Below are 16268 nucleotides of genomic sequence, written 5' to 3' on the forward strand. Positions count from 1 at the left end.
AAAGTGCATATTTTAACAAGACATTACATACTAGTAGTTGCCCGTGGCTTCGCTCGTTTTAGGGTGTTGGTTGTCAGTGTTAGGCAAAAAAATTGGCCTATGTACTGGAATTCAAGTTTGCTTCATACCAAATTTCATAAAATTCGCTTCAGCTGTTTGGTCGTGATAGAACGTCAGACAGACCAAGTTACTTTCACATTTATAATATTAATATAGATAGTACAAAATAACAGAAGGCTCTCGAAATAATGTACATAACGTTCGTAATTATTAGACAGCCAATTCAGTAGTGTGAATGATCCTAAAATTACGATGAACACATTAGGAAACTAAAGGATTGCTTGATAAATACCAGTAGCAAAATGATATCCGCCCCAAGGCAGTTTGGAAATGGCGACTGTAGTGTGTATTGGGGCTAAAAGTAATGTTCGACTATTTTCATTGTTTATGCCATGACTTGTCCTCGACCCGGTACAATCGCGATACTTGGACTCGAGCCAAACACTTGTACTCAATATCGAATTTTTTTTTTATTGCTTCCCAATTTTTATATAAGTTGCCAAATTTGATTTCACGTGTTTACGTTTTTGTGACCTTGTTCTTTTCTTGTATTTGTATTAGAATTTAAATTTCGTATTAATATATCTGGATTTTTATTGTATATACTCAGATTTATTTTTAACTATCTTGAAAATTATATATTTTATTAAAATAATTGCATTTAATATTAGTTTCATAATAGATTCTAACATCGCATGGTCGAATTCAATCAAAGCCAGTAAGATGTTTCGTATAAATTCTGAATATATGAAAGATCAATAGCAACTCGTAAACCTTACAAAATCAAATATGACTTCCCAATATTATCCAAGCTCAGCTTTGAAAGATTGAAGTATTATAAGATGTTGTATATTCGATAAAATTGATAGTGATGTACGCAATTTTAAATAAAAGGCCTTGCTAGATTTAAAAATAATTCTTTAACCTCGCATGCTCACCAGTCTCACAGAGTCGGGAATAAAACGAGCTCGTCTGTTTTGTGTTATAAGAAAACAGAATCGTAAACGCCATTTACATTAGAATATATTAAATGATACTACATTATATAAAAATATACAAAACAAATTTGTAAATAAATAGTGTTTAAATTTATTATACCTTAAGGAAAATCTCGAATGATTTCGTGCAGTAATTTCGAACGCGATTAAAGAATGTTTTAGGAAAGTATTACGGTTTGGCATTACGCTCAAAGGCAACATAAAGATGGACTGCGGAAGAATCGCAAACAGCGTCCTACATTGGAACTACAGGGGATTTACTGAATTTCCCCTGAAGCGTCTACAAGGCGAGGAGGACGAGATAACGGACATTTATTTAAAGGAAAATTTAATATCTCGTATACCAAGCGATATTGGTAAACTGAACAACCTAGAAAGCTTATATCTGAGCGGGAATGACATTACGGAGTTGCCGAGAGAGATATCGAAGTTAACTCGTTTGAAGTGTTTGGATCTTAGTGGCAATAGATTGCGATACATTCCGGATGAGATCGGCGAAGTGAGGAACTTAAAATTTTTGATATTGGACGAGAATGAACTCCGTGAACTGCCGTTAAGGATAGCCGAGCTGCGGATCAAAAAAAAAAAAAAAAAATCAAAATATATTTATTGTTCTCATATCAAGTACATATCTCACAGAGGCCCTGTACCCCTAAACTAGGAAAACCCGTATCTTAGGGGCCAGTGACTTCCCAATCAGTATTTTAGTTTAACAGTATTTAAATTTAATGCCAAAATAAATAGTATACAAATAAAAACAGAAGAAAAAGGAACACAAAATAAAAAAATAAAAAAATATGTTTAACTAATGAGGTAAAGTAAATTTTACTACCTATAATTAATATATGCATGCATGTGCGCGTGTGTATGTGTGTGTGTGTGTGTGTGTGTGTGTGTGTGTGTGTGTGTTTGTCATGTACGAAGATAGTTTTCTGTTTCTTGATAGCTTAGGCCACTTAGCAAATTCCGCAGATACATCTTAAGTTTATTTCGATTTAACCGAGTAATGTCTCTTTTTTTATTTATTCTTTTGTAAAGATAAGCTCCTAAATATATATTCTGTTGCTGGGCAAATTTAGTTCTTGTTTTAGTAATTTTAATGTCTGGTCGTCGACGTTGTGTGTTCATAGGTGGGATGGGAAAACATTTATGAAAGCGTATGACGGTATTTTGTATAAATAGTTGACGGACAGTAAGTACCTTGGCTATTTTATAAATCTCATTTGTTGGGAATCTTCTCGGTTTTTTAAAGATAACTTTAATGATCGTTCTCTGTGCTCTTTCTAATTTTATCATGTGGGAGGAAGCTGCACCTCCCCATATTGTTATGCAGTACAGTAGTAGAGATTGACAAAGTGTTTTATATACTTGTATGAGTAACTCTTTTTCAGCGATTTCTCGTAGGTTTTTAAACACTGGAATTAGCCTCCGAATTTTGTTTGTTAATGTTATTATTTGTTGCTTCCAATTTAAGTTTTCGTCAATGATTATTCCCAAGTACTTCATTGTTTGCACCCTGTCCAGGGTTTCGCAGGAGCAAAGACCGCCCGTACATCGGTAAGTGTGAAGTTTTATCATATATTGAGGAGGTGGTTCATTTGCTTTACTTATTTTAAGGCACATATATTTAGTTTTTAGAGTATTTATTGTTAGTAAATTATTTTCTAGGGTTTCCGTAAATTTCTTCAATCCTTCCTCTGCAAATACTTTTACTTGTTCCCATGAGGATGCATGAAATATAATAGCCGTGTCATCAGCGAATGATGATATATATCCATTCTGTAGATTCAAGTTACATAAATTGTTAATGTATATTAAGAATAGGGTTGGCCCTAGTGTACTTCCTTGTGGAATTCCGTGTGTGGTGTATTGATAGGTACTAGTAAAATCACTAACCTTAACGCTTTGCTTTCTATCCTTCAGGTAGTCCTTAAACCACTCGAGCGGAATACCTCGAATTCCCATATCCTCTAACTTTCGCAGGAGCAGAGGAATTGACACGGTATCAAATGCTTTTTTTAAGTCAAGGAATACACCTATACATTTTTCACCATTGTCCAAATAATTTGTAATCATATTAACTAATGAATGAATCGCGTCTTCAGTAGACTTATGGGCTCGGAATCCAAATTGATTGTGAGCTAATATTTTATGCTCCTCTAAGAACTTGATTAGCCTAGTATTAACAAGTTTTTCAATAATCTTACTTAATGTTGGTAGTAGTGACACTGGTCTGTAGTTTGACATTGTTCTTTTGTCCCCATTCTTATATATAGGAATAACAACTGCTTTCTTAAAACACGTAGGAAAAATGCCGTTCGATAAACTTAGGTTACTAACATGTTCTATAGGATAACATAATACATCTTGGCCCATTTTTAATAGTTTTGTTGATATGTTGTCTTCTCCGGGGGCACAATTGTTTTTTAGATTATTTATTATATTTTTAATTTCAATGTGACTTGTAGGATACAGAACCATTGTTTTATTATTTTGGACTTTGGTTATCGAATGAATTAATTGGTCTTCAGTCTTATTTATTCTCCTTAGGATGTCTCTTGCTAGCGTAGGTCCTATGTTAGTGAAAAAAGTATTAACGTTATTTAAGGAAACTATTGGTGTCGGTGTTACGTTTAGTAACTCGTTTGCCGGTGATTTTTGCTTTGACAAATTACATATTTCCTTAATGACATCCCAGGTCGCTTTTTTGTTGTCCCATTGACAGCTGAGTTTATTTTTGTAATAAGTAATTTTTAATTTCTTTGTTATTTCTTTACATGTGTTTCGGTAAGTAACATATTTAAGTTTAAGTTGATGGTCTTCCGGAAATTTTTTAGTAAGCAAATGAAGACGATCTCTCTTTTTAATACATTTTATGATTCCAGCGGTAATCCAAGGTTTCAGTGGCCTTTTTTTACGACTTAGAATTATTATTTCTGTATTTTCAATTACACTGTCATTGATAATTTTGGTTAGGACGTTTGCTGCTTTATTCACATCATCAATATTGAAAAAATCTGACCAATCATGTGCCTGTAACGATTTTATAATGTCTTCATATTTAACTTTAGTAATTTTATATGAACCTGTCGTAACTTTCCTTTGGACTGGTGAACCTGCTATTGACAAAAATATGGGTAGATGATCTGTAATATCTGCATTGATGACATAGCACTTTGATTTTGCTAGTAATTTGCACATAAAATGGTCGAGGCATGTCTTGTTATGTGTTGGAACTTCTATTGCCGTCACTAGTCCGTGTGATGCCAGAATATTTAGATACTCCGATGCTATACTATTGTTAAGATTAAGGGTATTAATATTAATATCTCCCGTTAAAACTATATTTCTAGTGCGCACTGTGGTAAGAATATTATCTAATGATTCTAGAAAGGGTGTTATATTTTTAAAGCAGTATGGTCTATACATACCTAAGACAGTCATATTACCGATTTTCGCGGCCAATCCATTGGCTTCTTTTAGATCTAACTCGTGAACATGTGATTTTATATCTGATTTTATATACATAACAACACCATCGTTTTGGTTAAAGCTGTGTTTAGTAAAGAACATGTCATAACCATCTATAAGTGGGGGTACGGAAAATTCATTGCACCAACATTCCGATAACACTATGACATCTGGATGTATCTTAAGTTGGGAGATATGTATAAGCAGGTCATCTATATTTTTATTTAAGCTTCTAATGTTAAAAGATAATATATTGAAACTTTTTGTGTCCGCATACTCAATCTCTGTTAATTTATTTATCACTTGACAGGGGATTTTACAGGATTCCTCTATTTCATCATGCAAAGACTGAGGGTTGAATGGTTGCTTGTAAAAAATGGTAGGTATCTCTCTTGATTGGCAATTTTATAAATTGATAATATTTCATGTAGGTAGTTAGTGTCAATAGTGACTACGTCTGGATACATTTTAGAGCTTAAGATGTTAATAACAGGGTGATAAAGATAAATATTCTTACATTGTATGTGAAATTTTGCAGATTTATTTTTATAGATAGAGGTACGTGCTATGGAAGTCAGCCTAAGAGTCTGGAATTTTATATACGTGTATGATTGTGAGTTAATGTAAATTTGTGTGCAGGTGGTGTAACTAGTAGTAAAATAGAATAAAGTTGTAATATAATTTGTATTTTCATTCTTATAGAAGCATGCATATATTTTTAAACTAATTATTAACATACACTTTAAATATTTCGTTTTTTTACCTATTGATAGTCATTGTTTTTCAATATGATTTATATCCTCTTCACAGGTTATTTGAATTGCCGGTTCGTTATCTTTTTTACGTATAAATATCTTTCCATTTGATATCCAACAATATTTGTAGTTGTTGTCATGTGAAAAAGTACGAGCACAGTAGTAAAGTCTCCTAGCTTTTGGTGTGAGATTTTCAGAAATATATATCGGCATCGAGGATCCCTTTATTTGTATATCTGTGGTATTAATATTTTTATTTCCTTTTTTATATTTTTTTACCGAGTTCAGTAAACATTCCTTTTTAATAATAGTTGTAAACTCGGCAATAATCGGTTTATTTGCACTTTTGGACTTTGTACGAAATACATCTTTTATGTCTGAGTGTGTTATTGGTGAGTTTAAAACCGATCCGATATTTTTAACAATATTCACTAGGTCTTCCTTTGTCTCCTGGGGCTTTTGGGGAATATTTCTTATTTCTATACTGGCAGCACGGGAGTTCTTTTCCAGCCGTTCTAGCTTGTTCTCCAGGTCTTTTATATGCGTGTTATTTAATTTCTTCTCTGCTTCCATTTTTTCTAGCTTCGATTTAATTTCATCATATTTTGTTGACATAAATTCTATGGACTTCCGTAAGTCATCGTTTTGTCTTTCGATTGTTTCAAGACTTCTTTGTAGGGCGCTGTATTTTTGTTCATGTATAGCAGCCGTTTTAGATATTAACAATTTTATTTCTTCCATAAATAGACTTAAATCCTCATCCTTTGATTCATCCCTCTTTCTTTTAGTTCGTGCTGCTACATACGACATCAACTCGCTTTCGCGCTCGCTACATGTGGGTAGATTGGAATCCGAGCCATACGCTTTGTTCGGCGGCGAGCGATCTATCGGCATAGTTGCAGATACGTTATCGAAACTACCAGGAGCGCATAAGTCGTGGTACTTGTTATAATAAATTCTTTTATTAAACACAATGAAGGTGCAAGAGAGACAGTAATTGTTTTTTTTGGTTTTTTTTAATTACTAATTTTACACACGTCTACTTAAGTCAGTGGTTCGGAGGGAAGGATGGATGGAGGATGCTTCGTTATCTTTCGGTTTGTGGTAATCATGTTCTTGATATGGTTTTGTGTTGCGTGTTTACGAGTGTGCAGATTTTTGACTAACAAAACGGTTCGAAAATATTTCGCTGGAAATAATATCGTCTAACTCACAATCAATTTTACAGGTAAGATATTTTCTAAATATAAATAATAAGTATCTATTAGATAAAGAGTTGAATGGTTTTCGTCTTCAGAACTACCTCCATATTTTAAATTTCGAATGTCATTCACACGAATACAGATTATTGCATATTTTGTTTTAAAGTATTTAAAAATATCGTGCTCGCGTTTTTATATCATGTTTATGAAATTATCTACATATACTTATATTGAACTTTAAACAACAATAACTAATTAGTACGTTATAGTATAATTATATTTCCAAACAATAAAACCGATAGCACAATATTTGACTAATCTCGCTATGAATGTTGCCATCCTTACCATATTTCTCATAATTAGCCAAATTTCGTGACCCCAATACTTAGATTTAGTATCGCTCGTAAACCGAAGGAAACAGTTGTAGCTATGTTTTCCGATAACAAACTAGCGGTTATAAATCAAGCCGAACGCTTCCTCATTGATCCGTTTGACCCATTTGCACCAAGTTACGAAAATCTCTGATATAATACTTAGTAAGTACATGTGTGCAATTATATAATACTTAGTAAGTACATGTTACATTAATTTACACTCAATTATTCCTGAGAAAAAGATTACCAGTGTATAAAATTATAAATACCGCAAAGCTTGTTGAATTCAAAGTTTTTGTTTGATAAAAAATCAAATCAAATTTCCTTTATTGTACACCAACAAACGCATAGTTTAGTCATAGAGATGAAAGATGCAAAAAACGTGGACTTATCGCCCTATCGATCTCTTCCAGGCAACTTTAAGATATACAAAGCAGATATAAATATAATAAAAATATAGATATAATATTCTAAAATAATCAACAACAGCCTGTAAATTCCCACTGCTGGGCTAAAGGCCTCCTCTCCCCTTGAGGAGAAGGTTTGGAACATATTCCACCACGCTGTTCCAATGCGGGTTGATGGAATACACATGTGGCAGAATTTCTATGAAATTTGTCACATGCAGGTTTCCTCATGATGTTTTCCTTCACGCTGAGCACGAGATGAACTATAAAGACAAATTAAGCACATAAATTAGCGCTGCTTGCCTGGGTTTGAACCCGCAATCATCGGTTAAGATGCACGCGTTCTAACCACTGGGCCATCTCGACTCTTACTAAAATAATGTAAAGCCAAAATTATTAAGTGTTAGATAATATACATTTGTATCTATAATAACTTTGCCGAATAATCATTAAGGTGAAACTATATCCTAGCAAAAAACATTGTTGATAATTTATGATATAATTTATTGTCTATGGACACTGGTACTACTTCGTTGTTTATGTACATTTTAGGGGTAGATTGCTAATTGGAATGTTTTGAATATGTCGATAAAAAAACTACTCATCTACATAATAGCTTGTTACACAAACACAATCTCTTTCAAGTTAAATAATAAACAGATTAAATTTGTTGTGTTCAAAATGTGTATCTATACCTATGTGTTAGGAATTACTTGTCAGTACGCTAAAAAGCTTTATTTTTCCATGGAAGGTTTTATGCTGGAGGAATCTGCAGGAATGCTAAATAGTGACAAAACAAGACTAAGAAGTCTAACTATATATGTCTGTACAGCCATGATAAGTTATGATTGTAAACATAATTAATACAATAGTGTTGAAATAAATAAAACAATTTTATAATTAACTAAATATATTTTCAGACAATGCCCTACAATGGTTGCCTCAAAGACCTGTTTATAATTATCATCATTGTGAATTCAGATTTTGGAGAAACCCAAGTTTGAAGTCTATACCGTATTCATTATGGTATCATATGTTTAGGGGACAGCAGACAAGAAGTCTTGATATAGGGTAAGTTAATCTGTATCAGTAGCTGATTAATCTCATGGATACAAATAGCTAAAAATCGAAATATACTTTTACAAGCACTCTTGAATCGTCATTTAACAACCAGTCAGAAAGTAGGTTCTAATGAGACCTACCGGCAAGAAATTCAGTAGTTACTCTTTTTCAACGTTTAAAAATACAGTCATGCTAGTTAATTACAATTATTTATGTGAGTAATTTATCCTGCCGGGGAGTCTAAAAGTATTAATTCCATGCTTTTTATCGTTTGCTGTAAAATAAATTGTTCTTTGTTCTAGGTGTCTAAGCCATCCAAAGCATCAAGAAACGTCTAATTCGGCGAGATGTGTGTTACAGTTAAGCGAAAATATTCCAGGATACCATTTAGATTTAAACTTCCCAACAAAATATAACCATATTTTCGATAAAGGATCTTCATTCGTACCGAGTTTATTCGAGTTATCTAAAAGGAAATTTTACGATGTTATCAATGAAGCAGCGAAGAAACTGACCAATGCTCCTCTGAGTGTTTATAATGATTTTTATAATGCTGATAAATTCGAAACTAACTATAACATTAGAGATTTACAAGAAAACTTTAACGGTTGTAATATTAATAATAATAATGTTATATTTAATTCAAACGATCAAAGAACGAATGGAATTGATAATCTAATATTAAGAAGCAAAAGAAAAGGTAGCTGCCAACCGAAAGATATGATTGAAGAATATTTTGATTACCTACCAAGATTTATAAGGGATGATTTATGTAATGGCCCTTTATCGAGATGCGAGAACGCGAGATGTAAGAAGCCTATATTTGATTTCGTCTATTACGAGTTTTGTGTTGAGTACGTACCATTTATTATATTACATTTAGAAAATGTGAAATTATATTTTCGGAATATTTTTTTGTGATAGAGAATTTTTACTTATATTAATCCATCTCATACATTCTCGTTCACCGTGTGGTTAGCTTAGGTATAAGGTGTACCCAAAGTTCCATATGCAAAGACTGACAAACAAATAAAAACATTGACTATTTCTGTAGCAGCCTGGAGTCTAATCAAATAAAATTTAAGCGCATTTAAAATCACCTATAAAATTTTAACAAAAAGAAAAACCGACTTCAAACAAAACAGTATTTTAAAACAAATTAAAATGCACTAAAAAGTAATAAAAATAATTGCATATTTAACATATTTTTGAGAGTCCTCCTAGGTAAAATGAAATGAAAAATATTAGACTACTTAAAAGTCGATTTACGATTATATAACGTAGTTATAGTTATTTCTATATTTGGAGCCGGTGTCAGCCACAGGCACACGCTTCAACAATCAAAAGAAAGAAGCGATACCAGCCTCTTGATTGACCCAGTATAATATCGTATAAAAGGTAATTTGTAAGAAACATTTCTTAAAGTATTCTCGTATTGTTTTTTGATAGGTATAGTATAGGGTTGGCTGACACCGACTCCAAATAAAGCAATAATTATAACTACATTATATAATCGTAAATCGACTTTTAAGTAGTCTAATATTTTTCATTTCATTTTACCTAGGAGGACTCTCAAAAATATGTTAAATATGCAATTATTTTTATTACTTTTTAGTGCATTTTAATTTGTTTTAAAATACTGTTTTGTTTGAAGTCGGTTTTTCTTTTTGTTAATATTTTATTTATTTTTTGATTTTAAGTGAAGTTGATGTAGACTAACATTTTTTTCTTAATATGGATAGATTAAGCGTGCCGTTTATATGAATCAGAAACTACTTCAGGGACAATTTCAAAAGAAACTTTCGAATAAAGCAAAAATAGACTTTCGAAAATGCGGCTTTAATACGTCATGCGGCATAAACTACAAGGTACCACCCTCGAATGAGCTGTAATCGACCTCAGTAAAAAAACTTTGCAAAAGAGCTATTCGTATGCTATGTCGTACATCATATACACAAAATTTGATTAAAGACAGAAAGAAATTCTGCCCCAAATCGCACCCTAACCGTAAGCTGTTTAGGAGTTCCGTCAATACATAGTATAAAACAAAGTCGCTTTCCCTGTCCCTATATCTTTAACACTACGCAACGGATTTTGATGCGTTTTTTTTTAATAGATAGTGTTTTTCAAGGGGAAGGTTTGTGTTTATAATAAATGAACAATATAGTAAAGAAACACTGACAATTTTAGAAGTTTGCAATGTGATGTCGTAAATAAACAAATTCTTTAGTTTGTTTAGTATCAGTATTGCACCCGTGAGAAGTCGGGGCGGGTCGCTAGTTGATTATAATATTCGATTATGACAATTACATGAACATAACCACGTTCCGGAAGGTGATTCAAATATCCAAGTAACCCATAAATAAAAGATTCGACCGAGTATTGCTAACGTGCTCCTCAGAATTGTTCCGTTCCCTCCCGTTCCCTTAATTTGTCATGGATCCTGTGCTCAGAACCTTACCAAACTTTCACCAAACTACCCTTAAAGTATATCCTTTATAATAAAAAAAGAATCATCAAAGTTGGTTAACGTGATTTTGAGTTATTCACCTATTTGTCGAGCATATACATAATGCAAATTTAAGACTTATGTCGTTTTCATACGGATACCATCATCGGAAAAAAATAAAAAAAAAATGGGACCCCAAGGGAAGCACTACCTTTCAAACAAAAAAAAAATTATCAAAATCGGTCCACCCAGTAAAAAGTTATGAGGTAACAAACATAAAAAAATATATAAAAAAAAAAAAAATACAGACGAATTGATAACCTCCTCCTTTTTGAAGTCGGTTGAAAACCATATAGTTAGTAAACTTTATACTTAATTTGGTTATGACGTTACGATAAGGTTATTAAGAGTATTTTTACAAGGTAAGACAAAGGGTACACATCCCACATTCGAGATGAAGCCTTCTATTTTCAACCGACTTCAAAAAGGAGGAGGTTATCAATTCGTCTGTAGTTTTTTTTTTTTTTTTTTATGTTTATTACCTCATAACTTTTCACTGGGTGGACCGATTTTGATAATTTTTTTTTTGTTTGAAAGGTAGTGCTTTCCGTGGGGTCCATTTTTTTTTTATTTTTTTTCCGATGATGGTATCCATATGAAAACGACATAAGTCTTAAATTTGCATTATGTATATGCGCGACAAATAGGTGAATAACTGAAAATCACGTAAACCGATTTTGATAATTCTTTTTTTATTATAAAATATATACTTCAAGGGTAATTTTGTGAAAGTTTGGTAAGGTTCTGAGCACAGGATCCATGACAAAGTAACGGAACGGAAGGGAACCGAACAATTCTGAGGAGCACGTTAGCGATACTCAGTCGAATCTTTTATTTATAGGTTATTTGGATATTTGAGTCACCTTCCGTAATGTGGTTATGTTTATATAATTATCATAGTCGAATATTATAATCAACTAGCTACTCACCCCGGCTTCGCACGAGTGCAATACTGATACTAAATATACTACAGAATTTATTTATTTACGATATCACATCGCAAACTTCTAAAATTATCAGTGTTTCTTTACTATATTGTTCATCTATTATATACACAAAACCTTCCCCTTGAATCACACTATCTATTAAAAAAACCGCATCAAAATCCGTTGCGTAGATTTAAAAATATAGGGACAGAGAAAGCGACTTTGTTTTATATTATGTAGTGATGGAACTCCTATACGGCTCGCAGTTACGGTACGATATGGGGCAGAATTTCTTACTATCTTTAATCAAATTTTGTGTATGTGATTTGATGTAATATGATGTACGAAATATAGTTGGTCTTTTTCAAAGTTTTTTTGCTAAGTTCGATTATAGCTCTTTGGAGGGATCCTTGTAGTTTACGCCGCATGACGTATTAAATCCGCATTTTCGAAAGTCTATTTTTGCTTTATTCGCAAGTTTCCTTTGAAATTGTCCTCGAAGTAGTTTCTGACTCATATAAACGGAACGCTTAATCTATCCATATTAAAAAAAATTAGTTAGTCAACATCAGCTTCACATAAAATCAAAAAATAAATAAAAATTTTAACAAAAAGAAAAACCGACTTCAAACAAAACACTATTTTAAAACAAATGAATATGCACAAAAAAGTAATAAAAATAATTTCGTATTCAACATATTTTTTAGAGTCTTCCTAAGTTAAATGAAATGAAAAATATTAGACTACTTAAAAGTCGATTTACGATTATATAATGTAGTTATAATTATTGTTATATTTGGAGTCGGTGTCAGTCAATAAAACCCTACAGTATATCTATCAAAAAACAATACGATAATACTTTAACAAATTTGTTTTTTACAAATTACCTTTTACACAATAATATACTGGATTAATCAAGGGGCTCGTATCGCTTCTTTCTTTTGATTGTTGGGGCAAGGGCACCGTGGCTGACACCGACTCCAAATATAACAATAATTATAACTACATTATATAATCGTAAATCGACTTTTAAGTAGTCTAATATTTTTCATTTCATTTAACTTAGGAAGACTCTAAAAAATATGTTGAATACGAAATTATTTTTATTACTTTTTTGTGCATATTCATTTGTTTTAAAATAGTGTTTTGTTTGAAGTCGGTTTTTCTTTTTGTTAAAATTTTTATTTATCGTGGATAGGTTTGCAGATTAGTCCACATTACTGCGACGAGGGTTGGTCGATATCTTAACCCTACATACATACATGGACATTCGATACGGTATAACCTTTCTTTACTATAAATTAGCAGACAATAAATGTCAGACAGCTGAACTAAGACCTCCTCTCCATTGAAGAATTTATTAAGAAACCAAAAAATTCACGTGTTGCATGACTGTGATTTAAATATATATTTATAATTTCAGGAAATTAATCTTAATCGAAGCTACCGAAGATATTATTCTGAGCGCTGCGTTTTGTTCAAAGACTTGTGCGGAGGCATGGAAACCGGGAAAGACAATTCTGAATTGGAAATTTGTGTAATGAATTGAAAATTGTTTCATTATCTACAATTAAATTATTTTATTATAATACATAATTTTCATTTCCTTGTCATTACATAGTATAAAACAAAGCCATGTATCGCTGTCTGTCCCTATGTATGCTTAAATCTTTATTTTTTATAAAATACATAATATAGGATAGAAACACTGATACTTTTAGAAGTTTCTACAGTGATATCATAGCCTTGTAGCCGTGCGATGCCGGGGAGGGTCGCTAGTGAACTTATAAAATAAGTCCACCAGAGGTGTATGAGGATGTGGGCGGTATGAGTATCCAAGCTGTAGAACAAGCTTGAGTAGTGCGAGGCAAGGCAATAAAATCATTTTTCCCTTGATAGGCAGCGGCACAAGTGCACATTTTTCTCTATAAAATATCGTCTGTTTACTGGTGGTTAAAATAAAAAACTTTAAATATAAAATGTTGATAATTAATCAAAACATCACCCTTCACCCTTATATATTATGTAGGAAATAAATCTGGCAGCTAATCATACTAATTGTCAAGTTATCGCAGAATCGAATCTAAACGTAGTCGTCTCTTTTTCCTATTTTAATAACACAAAGACCCAAATGCGATAAAATACTAACAACATAAATTAATGATATCGGATTTATTATAATTAATAATTTTGTTTTATTATTGTTACAAATACTTCTTAATGATAATACATTTATATTATAATTATATATTTAATAAACTCATATTATCTTAGTGTATCCGTTTTCGTAAAAATGTAATCGATTTTAGAACGTCGTTGGTATGGCTGTATAAAATAATACAAGATGTTTTCCCGCGCAAACGGATTATTAAAAAAACAAGAGAATATAAACTCTTGAAAGTGATTTAGCCCGTAAATTTCCCATTGCTGGGCTCCTCGCCTCCTCGCACATTAAGGAGAGGGTTTGGAACATATTCCACCATGCTGTTTGATGTGGGTTGGTGAAAAATTTTTGGTACTTACTATAGACATAGATTTAATTATGCTATCTTTTTATTAACGTTACATTAGAAAAAATTGTAAACATCAAATTTCGATTATTCATATCTGCCATTCCAAGATGATAAGACTTTATCCTGTGACTCATATTGATTTAAATTTAAAGCTATCAGGGTACCAGCATTTTATGTAGTGCGACACAACTTAGATGTAGGATCGGTAAAATTCGTAAAACCGATCACATTCCAATTAAGTACGCAATCCCAAATTATTAATATTTTTTTTATGTGAATATAATCTTTACACAAACGTAATAATTTGTAAAATCATATGACCTAATATATTCGTCAATTTGACACGTATACTTATACACGTATTTACATGCACTTGCTTTCTCGGGTTGAACTGACGCGGGAATCTATAGCGACGAATAGCGTCGAATGGCGCGATAGGGATTTATATCCATTGGTTGTAAAAATTGGCAGTAATCAGTTTTATAGAATTGCATCTACATCATAGTTGTGACGTACTATACCTAGCTAGGAGACTTAGTAAACCATGCAGGCAATAAACTATAGCATGGTTTAGAGACAATAGAAAATTGGACATTTTCATTAATAATAAACGATTCAAATAAAACAAGATACAGATAAAAAAATGTCAAGATGCACCAAAACGTCTATAGTTTTGTTGAACTTCTTCTTCTTCATTAATGTATTAATTAAAAATATACACTTCACCAATAAAATGTTAATTTAAATTCAAATAGAATTAGAAATTTGCACAAAAAACGCCGTAGACCTTACACACATAGTTTTCAATTTAAATGAATTTATTCTTAGACACAAATTATTGTATACAGGGTTAAAAATTTATTATTTTTTTAATATAATAACAATAAGTTCAATCCTTTTGCTTTCCTGTGTATTACTTAGGATTCCTGCTTTTTGTTTAATGATTGTCCAAAAAGTTTAGTTGGCTAGATAACTATTTTGTTAAGACAAACACTTACAGTCGGTTTTCAAATATTCTCGATTGATAGACAAAGGTGGTGTAAAGCTGTCTTACTATTTCTAGGATTAAGGATAAAACTATATCGCTACGTAGGTTTAAAATAAAACAATTATATCAGATTTAAGATTTTATTTCTCTTATAAAAAATAACCAGCCACCATGGAAATGTTGAAAATAATTTAAACATGAAAATGTACCGATAGCGCACAAGCGGGTACCGTTAGCTATAACCGTCGATGAAAAAAACAAATGCAAGTTTTGACGTATCACAACCGAGGACAATGGGGATACAAATATATTCCATAAACATATCGTACTAACAGAAATGTACGGCTTTAGTTATAAACGTCGTTCAGGGGGAGTTTTGTTAAAGACTGTCATCTCTCTCTGCCAACACTGATTCAACGATTGAAAGAAAAAGACAAAAGATCCATTCGCACCCAAAGCAACATTTATATGTAAAGTCGGTAATGTTTTAATTGACATTTAAACTAATTTGGTATCTTAGGCCAATTACTACAAAATATTTTTTCGATTTCAATCATCAATCAATAGACATCCTTTTTTCTCAATAACAGTATCGTATTCGTTAGAATGAGACAGAAGATTCAATGTCGAATTGTAGTCGTTTTATTAAGAATGTCGTATAGATATGTTCATTAGTAAAAATGGAGAAAAAATATACCACAAATTTTCATTGGACACAGACATAGAAAAGTATTTAAGTACATTCGAAAACGCGTGGCTAATAATATATAACAATTATTTTTAACAAAGAAAAAAAAATTATGCATTTCTAGCTCGCCTACGTTAAATAATTTATATTTAAAAAATATTACCATTCTTTGTGCCTTAGATTAATGGAACTCTCACTTAACGATAATTTAAAAAACCTTCAGCGCTCCGAGGCGATATAGTCACACGCAAACAGTATATGTCGTATAATAAAAAAATATTATTTTCTAGCAAATGCCGTTTACTCGGTTCATCG

At 32.0% G+C, this 16268-nt stretch overlaps 1 protein-coding gene across 1 annotated transcript; it reads left to right on the forward strand.

Moving 5' to 3' along the window:
- The first annotated feature begins 1018 nt into the window (after nucleotides 1–1018).
- Nucleotides 1019–13305, forward strand: LOC124534188 (leucine-rich repeat and death domain-containing protein 1). Its single transcript, XM_047109897.1, has 5 exons — nucleotides 1019–1631; nucleotides 6363–6388; nucleotides 8188–8338; nucleotides 8632–9183; nucleotides 13188–13305. Exons 1-5 carry the CDS (start codon nucleotides 1264–1266, stop codon nucleotides 13303–13305), a joined length of 1215 nt encoding a protein of 404 aa, XP_046965853.1. The 5' UTR covers nucleotides 1019–1263.
- The last annotated feature ends 2963 nt before the right edge of the window (nucleotides 13306–16268 follow it).

The sequence above is a fragment of the Vanessa cardui genome, chromosome 12, assembly GCF_905220365.1.
Source record: "Vanessa cardui chromosome 12, ilVanCard2.1, whole genome shotgun sequence".
In the NCBI taxonomy this organism is placed as follows: Eukaryota; Metazoa; Arthropoda; class Insecta; order Lepidoptera; family Nymphalidae; genus Vanessa; species Vanessa cardui.